We start from the raw sequence: 14,945 nt of genomic DNA on the forward strand, positions 1-14,945 counted from the left end.
TGACATTTTGAGGTTTTGTGTGTCGGCCAGTGACACAACATTTCAATGTTTTATCCATTTTAAATTCAGCCTGTAACACAACAAAATGTGTGAAAAGTCCAAACTGGCAGATAGGAATATGTTTTATATCTGGTTGGTGAAGGGCAGTAGTAGTGTGCATTACATCTCAGCATCTCCCTCATCACAACAGTGCTGGTGACATGATTAATAGATATAGTCTTGTTTCGCAGGTCAGATCAATTCTCTCCAGTCCAGTGATATGGGTCTCCGTGTTAGTGAGTATCCAAGGAGCCATTTTACACTGCTGGGCTAGAAATAGGTCTTACACTAACTAAATCAAACCTAGCCCTCTCCCCTGAGACAACTATAAAACGAGTACACACACATCTCTGCACACATACTCACTAACACACATACAGTACACACACATACACACTCATATGCTCCCCTCCCTCCCTCCCATTATACCTCCCCCCTCTGTCTCTCCCTCTCTCCCTTTCCCTGTCTCCTCCCCCTCCCCTACTTCTCTCTTCCCCTCTCTCCTCTTTCCCTGTCTCCTCCCCCTCCCCTACTTCTCTCTTCCCCTCTCTCCCTTTCCCTGTCTCCTCCCCCTCCCCTACTTCTCTCTTCCCCTCTCTCCTCTTTCCCTGTCTCCTCCCCCTCCCCTACTTCTCTCTTCCCCTCTCTCCTCTTTCCCTGTCTCCTCCCCCTCCCCTACTTCTCTCTTCCCCTCTCTCCTCTTTCCCTGTCTCCTCCCCCTCTGTCTCTCCCTCTCTCCCTTTCCCTGTCTCCTCCCCCTCCCCTACTTCTCTCTTCCCCTCTCTCCTCTTTCCCTGTCTCCTCCCCCTCTGTCTCTCCCTCTCTCCCTTTCCCTGTCTCCTCCCCCTCCCCTACTTCTCTCTTCCCCTCTCTCCTCTTTCCCTGTCTCCTCCCCCTCCCCTACTTCTCTCTTCCCCTCTCTCCTCTTTCCCTGTCTCCTCCCCCTCCCCTACTTCTCTCTTCCCCTCTCTCCTCTTTCCCTGTCTCCTCCCCCTCCCCTACTTCTCTCTTCCCTTCTCTCCTCTTTCCCTGTCTCCTCCCCCCCTACTTCTCTCTTCCCCTCTCTCCTCTTTCCCTGTCTCCTCCCCCTCTGTCTCTCCCTCTCTCCCTTTCCCTGTCTCCTCCCCCTCCCCTACTTCTCTCTTCCCCTCTCTCCTTCATTAAAATGGACTTCCTAAAGCCTCCATTCGTCTTGCTGACAGCTCCACTATCGATCGGCCTGGAGCGAGAGGATGCAGTTCCAGGGCTTTAAATGGCTCTTTGGTCAGCCTGGAAGAGGGCTGGACTGGGACAGGGGGCGGGGGAGGCGGGGGAGGAGGAGAAAACAACCATGTTCCCACATCAGCTATACACCTTAGGGTGGGAGGTCTCCCATCACCCTGTACTCTACTGTAGATATCTGCTTCACTTTGACAGCCCTTAAATCTTCTTGTACTGTAGCTGACCACTCCAAATGAACCTGTTGGATCAGCATAAGGTTTGGATATCATGACCGCCCTATACATTTGACATATTGCTGAAGAGACCAGGAGAGTGAGGGGTGATCACACAGTTAACAAGTATGACTCAGAATCCAGTATGAATCCCTTCTAATCACTGCAGAGGATCAGCTAGGCACAGCGTTTGTAGGGCCAGGAGATTAGGAAACCTCTTAGGACTTGTTCCATTGGGTGACAGTGAAGTGGCACCCCTACAAGCCCCTGGCATTCATGCTATAATACGCCCCCAAAGAATGTGGGCCCAGAAAGTCTGGCAGACTGTAGAAACCACGCTGAGAACATAAGCAACACATGGGAGAGCAGGTTTCAATTGGCCATGCTGACGCACAATTCATTTCCATCAAACCCATCTGAAGTAACTTTCCGCCGGCTGGCGTCTTCAATGGGCCTCCATCTCTTATCGTCAGCTGGTATCGAGGGAAGATGAGTTGGCACTTTCCTTCTTGATCCCTCCCTCCGCGTGACAGCAAATTCCTCTGCCAAGATTGATGATTGGATGTTTGATTTTCCTAATGATTAAAATATCTGTGGCGCAGTCGCTGCCATGTCGTGGAAGCCCCGCAGAGAGTGAGTTTCATCCCCCTCCCCCATCACCCTGATGAGCACCACGTGTGTGTCAGGGATTGTCATCTATAATCATAGAGCGCTGAACAACAACGCCAGTCAGCAGGAGGGAGTCTCCCATGACACTGTCTATTTGTTCTCTAATCTGTGCCTCTGAATTGTCATTGATTGCAGCAGCTAGGGAGAGAAAATAGACAAGGTGTAATATTCAAGACAAATTACTCCACTTCCCAGTTGCGAGGAGCAGTTCAATCTACATAAAGCCAGACAGCGCTTAGAGACAGACACTGTTAGAGTGGGCATTAACCAACAGCACTTTGACCCCCGCGTATCGACGCTATGACGCAGCCTCTATGTGTGTAATCAGCTGATATGTGTATCAGCCTATTCAAACAGCATGGCTATACACAGTACAGAATCATTTAGTAGTGGAATGCACTGGTGCTTTCTAGGGGGCACCATAACGCAAAGAGAGGCTCTGAGGCTCCACCACCTGGAGAGAGGAAAGAAAAGGGGGAGAGAGACAGACAGATGGAGACAGGGAGGAAAGGACAGAAAAGGGGGAGAGAGACAGACAGATGGAGACAGGGAGGAAAGGACAGAAAAGGGGGAGAGAGACAGACAGATGGAGACAGGGAGGAAAGGACAGAAAAGGGGGAGAGAGACAGACAGATGGAGACAGGGAGGAAAGGACAGAAAAGGGGGAGAGAGACAGACAGATGGAGACAGGGAGGAAAGGACAGAAAAGGGGGAGAGAGACAGACAGATGGAGACAGGGAGGAAAGGACAGAGAAGGGGGAGAGAGACAGACAGATGGAGACAGGGAGGAAAGGACAGAAAAGGGGGAGAGAGACAGACAGATGGAGACAGGGAGGAAAGGACAGAGAAGGGGGAGAGAGACAGACAGATGGAGACAGGGAGGAAAGGACAGAAAAGGAAATAGAGGGAGGGGCTGAAGGAGATGTGAGGTAGCATGGGGGAGGGAGTGTGGGAAAGACAGGGAGGGAGGGTGAAGTAGTGAAGAAAAAGAGGGAACGAGAGGGTACTGGAGGGGGAAGAGAGGACGAGCAGAGGAGAGGGAGGGATGAGGCAGCGGAGAGGCAGAGAGCAGTAGTCGATATAAAGCCACTCATTCATCTCTCTGACAGCACTCCAAGTGCCCCACTGGAGGAGACACTGCTGCGTCACCTACAATGCAGCAAATACAGAGCACACACACACACACACACAACACACAAACACACATTTACAACTCTCCACTTTACAGCACACATACACACACACACACACACACACAGGGCACACACGCTCACACTCACACACAGTACTTTCCAGGGAGCCTGCTCCATGTCTACGTTCTGGGTCAATAGTACCTTGTGGGGTGGGGCAAAATCAGTAAATACACCATCACACCGTAACCTGCTCACTCTCACACACAACACAACCACAGGCCATAACCACACACACACACACACACACACACACACACACACACACACACACACTGCTGATTAGATAAGGCGGTGTGCTGCAACAATAAAATGAAGAGCAATAAATCCCCAGTAGCAGCCTGAAGCTAGATGGTTCATGCCAACCTGCCTGCACTGAGGACAACGGGAGAAATCACATGACAATCTAACATTCCTTCACCTCCACAATCCATACAAACCACATCCCTACAGTCCATTTAGTGACTGCTGTTGTGAGATATTCTATTGTCTGATACAGCCTTTATGCTCATCTTTTTGTTGAGCTAATGATCACACACACAGCCCTGTTTCCCTCTCCTTATTGGTCACGGCCCATTGGCTGTTCTCAGCTGTACATCTCCCATGATTCACGTCTAAGTGCGTCGGTGTAGAGCAGTTCTGACTCACTGGGCCGAGGAGAGGAGAGCAGAGACAGGCTGGCTGTGTGTCATTACAGCACACCAGGATAGATGGACCACATGCAGGCTACAGTGGCTTCACATACAGTACATTCACCAGGGGCTGAGCCCTAGCACAATGAGACTGGAGGAAACAGACACTTGTTTATGTGGAGCTAGGCTTATGTCTGTGGAGGTGTAGTCTTGCTAGACCCATACATAGGGACTGTGGGCTGCTCTATGACGTCTGTGGATACAGGGGGAAAGACGGGTACTTGCACTAACTTGATTTGTCACCCTTTTGCCCAATCCCCTCCCCCTTCTCCCCAAGCTGGGCCAACTCTATAAATGAACCCCCTAATCATCCCCAAATCCTCCTTTTCAATCAGCAGAGAAGGGGGAGCAAGGCATGACAGGGAGAGGAAAGGGACATGGGTGCCAGGCCCTCCCCTGCCTCCCCCTATTAGAGCAGGCCCCATAAAGGAAGTTGAGGCACCAGGCCCCTAATGATTCCTTAATTATCCCCCTCCTCAGCTGCAGCGCTGACAAACACTGACTAACCCTGACCCTGAAACCAGGAACACCCACCAGGCCCGCCACGGCACGGCACCCCTCCACACATACCTCCCATTTGCAAGCCCCTCTCTCCCCTCTCCTCTCCTCTCCCCTTTCCTCTCTCCTCTCTCCCCTCTCCTCTCCCCTCTCCTCTCCCCCCTCTCCTTTCTCCACCCTCCTCTTCCATAACCTTCCCCTAACTTCCCCATTAAGCCAGCTGGACAGTGGGAGGGCCTAGATGATCCATGTCACCTAGAGAGTAATGGGTTAAGTTAGTTTGTAGGAATTCCTTTTAGCAGATCAAGCAAAGGAAAAGACAAAGAGTAGACCAACAGACAGATAGAGGTGGGAGGAGTAGAGATGTTCTATAGGGAGAAAGTTAGAAACTGCAGAACCCAATGGAGAGAAAAAACTAACCTCTTTAGCTATGTTTATGATTTCCATTGCCGTTGGGGGAGCCAGCAGCAGAGCTGCAGCATAATCTTGTTTTAACATCACAGGGTAATGTAATTACAGAGTGTACCATGGCCAGCCCGCCTCAGTTTCTCCTAAATACTCACACCCCAAATTAGGGGTTACCTCGCTCAAGCCAACACTACTATTTAAGACTAGGACGTCACATGCAAAGGAGAGGAGAGAAGAGGAGAGGAGAGGAGAGGAGAGGAGAGGAGAGGAGAGGAGAGGAGAGGACAGGAGAGGAGAGGAGAGGAGAGTTTTACCATTAGAGTGTGTCAGGAGAATAACACGAAGGGAGAATAACATGAAGCTGTTCAGTTAGACAGTTGTATGAAGAGACAGAGCAGACAAGGTGGGGCCACATTAACCTACTGTATGGAAGGACTTGGCAGGGCCACATTAACCTACTGTATGGAAGGACTTGGCAGGGCCACATTAACCTACTGTACGGAAGGACTTGGCAGGGCCACATTAACCTACTGTACGGAAGGACTTGGCAGGGCCACATTAACCTACTGTATGGAAGGACTTGGCAGGGCCACATTAACCTACTGTAAGGAAGGACTTGGCAGGGCCACATTAACCTACTGTACGGAAGGACTTGGCAGGGCCACATTAACCTACTGTATGGAAGGACTTGGCAGGGCCACATTAACCTACTGTACGGAAGGACTTGGCAGGGCCACATTAACCTACTGTACGGAAGGACTTGGCAGGGCCACATTAACCTACTGTACGGAAGGACTTGGCAGGGCCACATTAACCTACTGTACGGAAGGACTTGGCAGAGCCACATTAACCTACTGTACGGAAGGACTTGGCAGGGCCACATTAACCTACTGTACGGAAGGACTTGGCAGGGCCACATTAACCTACTGTATGGAAGGACTTGGCAGGGCCACATTAACCTACTGTAAGGAAGGACTTGGCAGGGCCACATTAACCTACTGTACGGAAGGACTTGGCAGGGCCACATTAACCTACTGTACGGAAGGACTTGGCAGAGCCACATTAACCTACTGTACGGAAGGACTTGGCAGGGCCACATTAACCTACTGTACGGAAGGACTTGGCAGAGCCACATTAACCTACTGTACGGAAGGACTTGGCAGGGCCACATATGGCTGGATAGAGGAGAGAGTGTGTTTATGTTATATCTCCAGAATACCTGACAGCAGAAAATCTGCTAAAGATATTTCCAAAGGCTGCAAATGAAAGAAAAACACAAACTCTGTGGTCAGTGTGACCTCACTGGCTTGACCTACAGCTCAGAGCGAGTCACGGTCGCGGATGACAAAACGCTGCACTCCAGGAGCCATTTCCAGGTTCCCCCTCTCCTCTCACAGAGAACACTAGCAGCTCCCCCGCCTTTTAAACCGCCCATCCCACTCTCTGTTTCCTTCCATTTCTCTGCCCCTCTCTAACACAACCACACAGTACATCCAAAGACAATTATACCATCATTCCCTTCAAGATTTTCCATCTTTTAAGAGCAGTAATCATTTGAAAATATAGGAAAGCTTGCAGAAAACAGGGACTTTGGTCACAAACATACAGTAGAGTAAGTGGAAAGTCATAATGGCCGGCACAGTGGTCAGAAGCATTATGTATGATTAAGGCCAGTGACCAGGTCGTAGACATGAGGGGTGGTCAGTGGACCATCCATCTGGCAGCAGCAGCTGCGTCCGGTCAGGGCAAAGCATTAGGAGATGAAAGGGAAGTGGTGCACTACTCCTCTACTGATAAAAACAGGACCCAATTACTGCTAGTGATTTATGGAGAATGCTCTCAGGAACATCTCTGTCTTCCGTCTCTCTCTGCTGCTCCATCACAGCCAGGCCAGGCCGCACGACACTGCATTGTACTGGGTAAAGGCTAGTACTGGAGTAATACAGTAGAATAGCAGTATAATGTGTATGTGAGAAAACCACCTACTCTGGGGAACACTACCTGCACTGGGGTAAAGAGTATAATTACTAATATAATACTTACTCGGAGGGCTATGTGTTTCAAAATACAGACATCTTCCATGTATGTTGCTCATACTGTATGATGTAAAATGCATCATATGTGGATGATTTCAGTATTCTGAAAGTTACAGATCTTGAAAACTTGATTACTGACATACAAAACATATTAAGAATGGACTAATGAAAGAAATACCAACAGATAGTTTTTGGGTGGAGTTTTCCTTTGAAGCTAAGCTCCGTGATCGGCGAAACAGCAACACTGGCCGCCACAGGCACATCTGTTGTAGTCTTTGTTTGAAGGAAATCAGCATTCAGCATTGTGGTCCAAAATGTTTTGGGTACAAACTCTGCTGTTCTATCGCACGTGCAATGACGTCTGAGGGGAAGAAATGTGTTTTAAATACACCTCCCCCATAACACTACCTGGCCATGGTGGCGAAGTAAATACAATATAGCAAGTAAAACACTGGAATAGTTTATTTGAAGTGGAAGAATATGCAAAGTAGAGATAGAAATAATGGGGTGCAAAGGAGAAAAATAAATAAATAATACATATTTATAATATATAAATAATAAATAGTATGGAAAGAAGTAGTTGTTTGGGCTAAATTGTTTTAAATCTAGGCTTACTGATGGCTGTGGTCTCATACCGTCACCTCTGCGTCTATATATCTGGAGGTATTTGTGTGAGAAATGTGAGGGGGCCTCTGGCCGTCAGCTGTAGCTTTGCCCTTCGGCTTTTAAACCACCCATCCCATTCCCTCTTTCCTTTCATTTATCTCCCCCTCTCTAACACGACCCCACAGTATATCCACATACCACAATTCCCTTCAAGATTTTCAATCTTTCCCATCTTTAAGAGCAGTAAACTGGAGTGTTTAAACGTCTCCTGATATCTGGGAAAACAAACAGTTGAAGCGGCCGGGGAGGGGCTGGCGGGGAGGATAAGAGACTGGGGAAGCAGGGAGGGATGGGGGAAGCAGGGGGGTACGGGGGAAAGCAGGGAGGGATGGGGAAGCAGGGAGGGATGGGGGAAGCAGGGGGGTATGGGGGAAAGCAGAGAGGGATGGGGAAGCAGGGAGGGATGGGGAAGCAGGGGGGTATGGGGGAAAGCAGGGAGGGATGGGGAAGCAGGGAGGGATGGGGAAGCAGGGGGGTACGGGGGAAAGCAGGGAGGGATGGGGAAGCAGGGAGGGATGGGGGAAGCAGGGGGGTATGGGGGAAAGCAGAGAGGGATGGGGAAGCAGGGAGGGATGGGGAAGCAGGGGGGTATGGGGGAAAGCAGGGAGGGATGGGGAAGCAGGGAGGGATGAGGAAGCAGGGGGGTACGAGGGAAAGCAGGGAGGGATGGGGAAGCAGGGAGGTACGGGGGAAGCAGGGGAGTACGGGGGAAAGCAGGGAGGGATGGGGAAGCAGGGAGGGATGGGGGAAGCAGGGGTGTATGGGGGAAGCAGGGGGGTATGGGGGAAAGCAGAGAGGGATCGGGAAGCAGGGAGGGATGGGGAAGCAGGGGGGTATGGGGGAAAGCAGGGAGGGATGGGGAAGCAGGGAGGGATGGGGAAGCAGGGGGGTACGGGGGAAAGCAGGGAGGGATGGGGAAGCAGGGAGGGATGGGGAAGCAGGGGGGTACGAGGGAAAGCAGGGAGGGATGGGGAAGCAGGGAGGTACGGGGGAAGCAGGGGAGTACGGGGGAAAGCAGGGAGGGATGGGGAAGCAGGGAGGGATGGGGGAAGCAGGGGTGTATGGGGGAAGCAGGGGCATTCTTCTCTCCGAGCTGGGTGATTGGAACTGTGCAAGAACATTTTCCTGTCACCCCCCACAAACACCACAGAGGTCATGCAAGGTCAGAGGTCAGAAAGAGAGAGAGAGAAAGACAGAGAGAAATACATTTGCCCATTTTCTCACTCTCTGGCCCACCCTCCTCCTCTGTCTACCTTCCCTCATGCTCTACCTCTATTTTTTTCTTCCTCCCTCATCTGTTGTTTTATCTTCCTCCCTCATCTATGTTTTTTTTCTCCCTCCCTCATCTGTTGTTTTTTCTCTCTCCCTCATCTGTTGTTTTTTTCTTCCTCCCTTATCTATGTTTTTTTTCTCCCTCCCTCATCTGTTGTTTTTTTCTCTCTCCCTCATCTGTTGTTTTTTTTCTTCCTCCCTCATCTATGTTTTTTTTCTCCCTCCCTCATCTGTTGTTTTTTTCTCTTTCCCTCATCTGTTGTTTTTTTCTTCCTCCCTCATCTGTTGTTTTTTCTCTCTCCCTCATCTGTTGTTTTTTTCTTCCTCCCTCATCTATGTTTTTTTTCTCTCTCCCTCATCTGTTGTTTTTTTCTTCCTCCCTCATCTATGTTTTTTTTCTCTCTCCCTCATCTGTTGTTTTTTTCTTCCTCCCTCATCTGTTGTTTTTTCTCTCTCCCTCATCTGTTGTTTTTTTCTTCCTCCCTCATCTATGTTTTTTTTCTCTCTCCCTCATCTGTTGTTTTTTTCTCTCTCCCTCATCTGTTGTTTTTTTCTCTCTCCCTCATCTGTTGTTTTATCTTCCTCCCTCATCTATGTTTTTTTCTCCCTCCCTCATCTGTTGTTTTTTTCTCTCTCCCTCATCTGTTGTTTTTTTCTTCCTCCCTCATCTATGTTTTTTTTTCTCCCTCCCTCATCTGTTGTTTTTTTCTCTCTCCCTCATCTGTTGTTTTTTCTTCCTCCCTCATCTGTTGTTTTTTTCTTCCTCCCTCATCTGTTGTTTTTTTCTCCTCCCTCATCTATGTTTTTTTTCTCTCTCCCTCATCTGTTGTTTTTTTCTCTCTCCCTCATCTGTTGTTTTTTTCTTCCTCCCTCATCTATGTTTTTTTTCTCTCTCCCTCATCTGTTGTTTTTTTCTCTCTCCCTCATCTGTTGTTTTTTTCTTCCTCCCTCATCTGTTGTTTTTTTCTCCTCCCTCATCTGTTGATTTTTTCTCCCTCCCTCATCTGTTGTTTTTTTCTCTCCCTCATCTGTTGTTTTTTCTTCCTCCCTCATCTGTTGTTTTTTCTTCCTCATCTGTTGTTTTTTCTCTCTCCCTCATCTGTTGTTTTTTCTTCCTCCCTCATCTGTTGTTTTTTTCTTCCTCTCTCATCTGTTGTTTTTTCTTCCTCCCTCATCTGTTGTTTTTTTCTCCCTCACTCATCTGTTGTTTTTTCTTCCTCCCTCATCTGTTGTTTTTTCTTCCTCCCTCATCTGTTGTTTTTTCTTCCTCCCTCATCTGTTGTTTTTTCTTCCTCCCTCATCTGTTGTTTTTTTCAGCCTCCCTCATCTGTTGTTTTTTTCAGCCTCCCTCCTCTGTTGTTTTTTCTCTCTCCCTCATCTGTTGTTTTTTTCTTCCTCCCTCATCTGTTGTTTTTTTCTCTCTCCCTCATCTGTTGTTTTTTCTTCCTCCCTCATCTGTTGTTTTTTTCTTCCTCCTCATCTGTTGTTTTTTCTTCCTCCCTCATCTGTTGTTTTTTTCAGCCTCCCTCATCTGTTGTTTTTTTCAGCCTCCCTCATCTGTTGTTTTTTTCAGCCTCCCTCATCTGTTGTTTTTTTCAGCCTCCCTCCTCTGTTGTTTTTTCTCTCTCCCTCATTTGTGTTTTTTTTCTCTCTTGTCCTTTTGTTTTTGTATTTCTCCCCCTATTTCATATCCAAACACCTTAATCTGTGCAAATTACATTCATTAAGTAGCATATGTTGCCAAAACCCCAGTTGTACTGAAACATGAACAGGATAAATATATGCACAATATCTGCATAAATGTTTTGCATTGATAACGAGGAGCACAAGCTGTTACTTAAGGCCCTCCCATTGGTCTCTTCACCTCTCTCTCACTCGCCTCGTCACCTTCATTTGTCCTCCTAACCCACTTCCCATCCCTCTCTATCTCTCTCTCTCGAATGGGAGAACCAGCAGCAGAGCATTCCTGCCTTTCAGTCTTACCCTTGATTCACCCTCTGAACAACCAAGACAGAGGAGAGGAAAGCTGCAGGACACACCACTATTACAACCACTAACGGAAGCAGAAAAAAGACACCAGCCATCCATTTCCCACATGCCTTCACCCCTCCTTCCTTAAGCAGAAGATAACCTAAAACTACATGATAGATTTACCTTACATACTACCACCTGGAAAAGATCAGAAAAAACTCCCAGGAGTATTAGGTAGAGGACACAGTGAGCTGTGGGCCCTGTGTGTCTCAGTCTCTTACCTCCCTGTCCTTGAGCTTCATGGCCAGGACCAGCTGGTGGCGATGGTTAGTCAGGGCCTCGCGGTAGTTCCCCTTGGAGAAGAATGCTGAGCCCAGGTTGCCATGGGCACGACATTCACCTGTTTGGTCACCTGGAGATGAGGAGAGCAGAGAGAAGAGAGGACAAGTAAGGGAAGGTCCCTCCAGGACAGGATAGAACAGGACAGAAAACAATGTACTCTATACAATAAATCTGAGATCATAATCAATACCTCTTAACTTTCAATACAATCATCTGTATCCTTGTTTGTTTACCACTTAGGTTATATACAGTACAACCGGAAAGTCACAACTAAATGTGCTGTCATTCGGTGTAGGGTGGGTCTTCCCAGGGCAGTCCCGGTCCTCTTCCATCTCAGAGCAGTGATGCGATGGAGCTCCTTGACACTGACATCCCATTATGTCCTTAAATGGAGCGCTGGGCATTCTAAGCTGCTGTACAGACAAAGCTCCACAGTAGAGAGAGCAGCTAACTGACTGACAGACAGACTGCAGGTAGACCTGCTAGACCTGATCTCCAGGCCCCAGTGGGGTGAGGGAGAGGCCTTATTATATCTGACAGACAGGCCCCCCAGACTGGGCCCGAGCCAGGCTCTCTACCTGATAACCACAGCGCTCTGCTCCACTCCAGACCCTTCTCATGCTGCTCTGCTCTGCCCACTCATGTGTCAAACGATGTGGGGCCAGGAGAGTCCAGCCAATCTGGGCTGCCTCACACCCACACAGCAACTCAGGGACAGACATACTGTAGTTCGAGACACCCACATACACACAGATAAGAACAGACATACACACACATATAAACACACACTCTTGTCTCTTACCTAGTGTTTTGGAGACCTCCAGGTCTTGCTGCATGTATCCGGTGCTCTTCTCGGTATTGCCCAGGGACCAGTGGGCACTGCTGAGGGCTGAGAAGACGGAGCCGCGCAGCTTGAGGCTGCAGGTGCCGATCTTTAATGCGGACTCCAGTACCACCACGGAGGCGGTATGGTGGGCTGCTGTCAGCAGCTCCTGACCAATCACTGACACCACCACGAACGGACTCTTGTCCAGTTTCATCTTCTGCAGCTGCTGGTAGGTGGGTTCCAGTGACTCTGTGTGGAGGGAGGGGGGGGGGGGGGGGGGGGGGGGGTCATGATGAGAAGAACTGGACTCATTCAGATAGCTTTTTTGCATTCCTTTCAGTTTCATGGAATACACAAGGTGCTCCATAGCTCCCCAACAATGACTGTAAGCAGCTTCGGTATATTACTGCACATTAGCCATGTTGATTTGTTCACCTGAACATGATGCAAGATGAAACATTTCAATTGCTCCATCTGAACACAGCCCAGTCCTAGTGCATCTAGTGTGTTTCAGGGAGAGCAATCAATGTGTCTTTTATCGAGCTTGTCTGACTGATGTCCTTAGAACATGGATTTCACTGACAACATCACAACAAGACAAGCAAATGAATACACCATTGACATGTTTAACTATTATAGACAATTCCATCTCTGGAAAATTCAAGCCCCACAATATAAAAACGTTGTGTTTACACATCCTCTGACAGCTCTGCTGCGAGGCAGCAGAGGGAAATTATACTGCTTTGAAATGATATTGCGGTTTGAGAGAGAAGAGAAGCCTGAGTGGGTTTTGAGGGCGGCTGAGTGTTAAACGTGACGGCGAACATGCTGCTGGTAACTCAGGGGACAGAGGCAGAGGAATGTGGAGAGGAGACGCACGAGGTGACCTCTGGGAAAGCTGAAAATGCACACAATGACATAAATCAATGGTGGGCCACGCAGGCTTTTGGGATCCACAGCCCCTCTAGTATATTGAGCCAGCCAGCCAGCCAGACAGACAGCCAGACAGCCCGCTGGCAGACTACAGCCTTGGCAGCAGACTGGGGCTGACAAGGAGGGGGATGGGAACAGGGGTGACATCTTATGTATGTGTGTGCGTGTGTGTCCTGTATGTGTGAGTGAGTGTACTGTATGTGTAAGTGTGTGTACTGTATGTGTGAGTGTGTGTACTGTATGTGTGAGTGTGTGTACTGTATGTGAGTGCAAGTGTGTGCACATGAAGGGGGATGGGGAATAACTATGCCCCTTGTGCAAATATTTTGAGCAGAGTTGCAGTTAATTAGGTCAACTTCTCTCCCACAGAGGTTTTTCTGTAATACTGTACCTGCACAAGGTAGATCATGCCTGCAGTCAGGTGTGCTATACACCTGTTACTATATCAGTAATACCCATGCACTTAAAGAGAATGACACTCATCGGACAAATAACAAAATATGAACACTACCTGAATAGCCTGGTACCAAGCCACCCACTTGGGAATCTAATATTCACCACACACACAATATGAAACACATCTCCAGGCTCCACACAAGCCCTCAAAAATAGGATTGATGATGGTCTTTCAAGAGCATCACTTGTTTTCCAGCGGTTGGAAGAATGTAGCGCTGGCAGAGACGGCGTGTGCATATCATATCCATTCATAGCTGGTAATTGCATTTAAAGTGACACACAGAGTGGTGTCATAAATCAAACATTGAAATACCAGTAAAAAGTGTCATGGCTGCTGGATCCATAAACAGGTAGTTAGGGTAACGTCTCACACACATCAGGGGGATGAGCAGGAACACACACACACACACACACACACACACACACACACACACACACACACACACACACACACACACACACACACACACACACACACACACACACACACACACACAGTTTATTAGGTGCACCCATCTAGTACCGTTGACACCAGACAGGATGGGGCCATGGACTAACGTTGCTTACGCCAAACCCGGACTCTGCCAGCAGCCATGAGATCAGCACGATGAAACAGGAACCGGGTTTTGCCGGACCAGGCAATGTTTTTACACTTCTCAATAGTCCAGTTTTGGTGATCGTGTGCCCACTGGAGCTGCTTCTTCCTGTTTTAAGCTGATAGGAGTGGAACCCGGTGTGGTCGGCTGCTGCAATAGCCCATCAGGATCCAGGTTGTGCGTTCTGAGATGCGGTTCTGCACACCACTGTTGTACTGCTCAGTTATTTGACTGTTTGCGGCCCGCCTGTTATTTTGCACGATTCTTTCCATTCTCCTTCGACTTGTCATCAACAGACTGCTGCTGACTGGATGGTTTCTTCAGTATAGCAAGCCATGGCCATGTGACTCACTGTCTGTAGGAGCGAACCATTTTCGTGAATGGGTTGATGTACCTAATGAACTGGCCACTGAATGTATATAAAACACACATACAGTGCTGGAAAAAGTACCCAATTGTCATACTTGAGTAAAAGTAAAGATACAATACCTTAATAGAAAATGTCTCAAGTAAAAGTCATCCAGTAAAATACTAATTAGTATTTGGTTTTAAATATACTTACCGGTAAGTATCAAAAGTAAATGTAATTGCTAAAATATACTAAAGTATAAAAAGTAAAAGTATAAATAATTTAAAAAATCCTTAGAATAATCAAACCAGACGGCACCATTTTCTGTTTTATTTTATCTACGGATACTAAGGGGCACACTCCAACACTCAGACATCATTTACAAATGAAGAATGTGTGTTTAGTGAGTCCACCAGATCAGAGGCAGTAGGGATGACTGGGGATGTTCTCTTGATAAGTGTGTGAATGGACCATTAAAAGTAAAAGTTGTCAAAAATATAAATAGTAAAGTACAGATACCCCCAAAAACTACTTAATAAGTAGTACTTTAAAGTATTTTTACTTAAGTA

The 14,945-nt window shown here is 48.0% G+C and overlaps 1 protein-coding gene across 3 annotated transcripts in view; it reads right to left on the reverse strand.

Annotated features, from left to right (window-relative positions):
- The window catches only part of LOC110526490 (tetratricopeptide repeat protein 28), a 328,173-nt gene that overhangs the window by 80,307 nt on the left and 232,921 nt on the right, over window positions 1–14,945 (reverse strand). For all 3 annotated transcript variants that reach the window (XM_036979790.1, XM_036979789.1, XM_036979791.1), the window contains 2 exons: window positions 12,019–12,291; window positions 11,156–11,286 (listed from right to left, as the gene is read on the reverse strand). In XM_036979790.1, the coding sequence (XP_036835685.1) occupies window positions 11,156–11,286; window positions 12,019–12,291 (404 nt within the window). The remainder of the gene's footprint in view (window positions 1–11,155; window positions 11,287–12,018; window positions 12,292–14,945) is intronic.

This window comes from Oncorhynchus mykiss, chromosome 6 (assembly GCF_013265735.2).
Source record: "Oncorhynchus mykiss isolate Arlee chromosome 6, USDA_OmykA_1.1, whole genome shotgun sequence".
Lineage (NCBI taxonomy): Eukaryota > Metazoa > Chordata > Actinopteri > Salmoniformes > Salmonidae > Oncorhynchus > Oncorhynchus mykiss.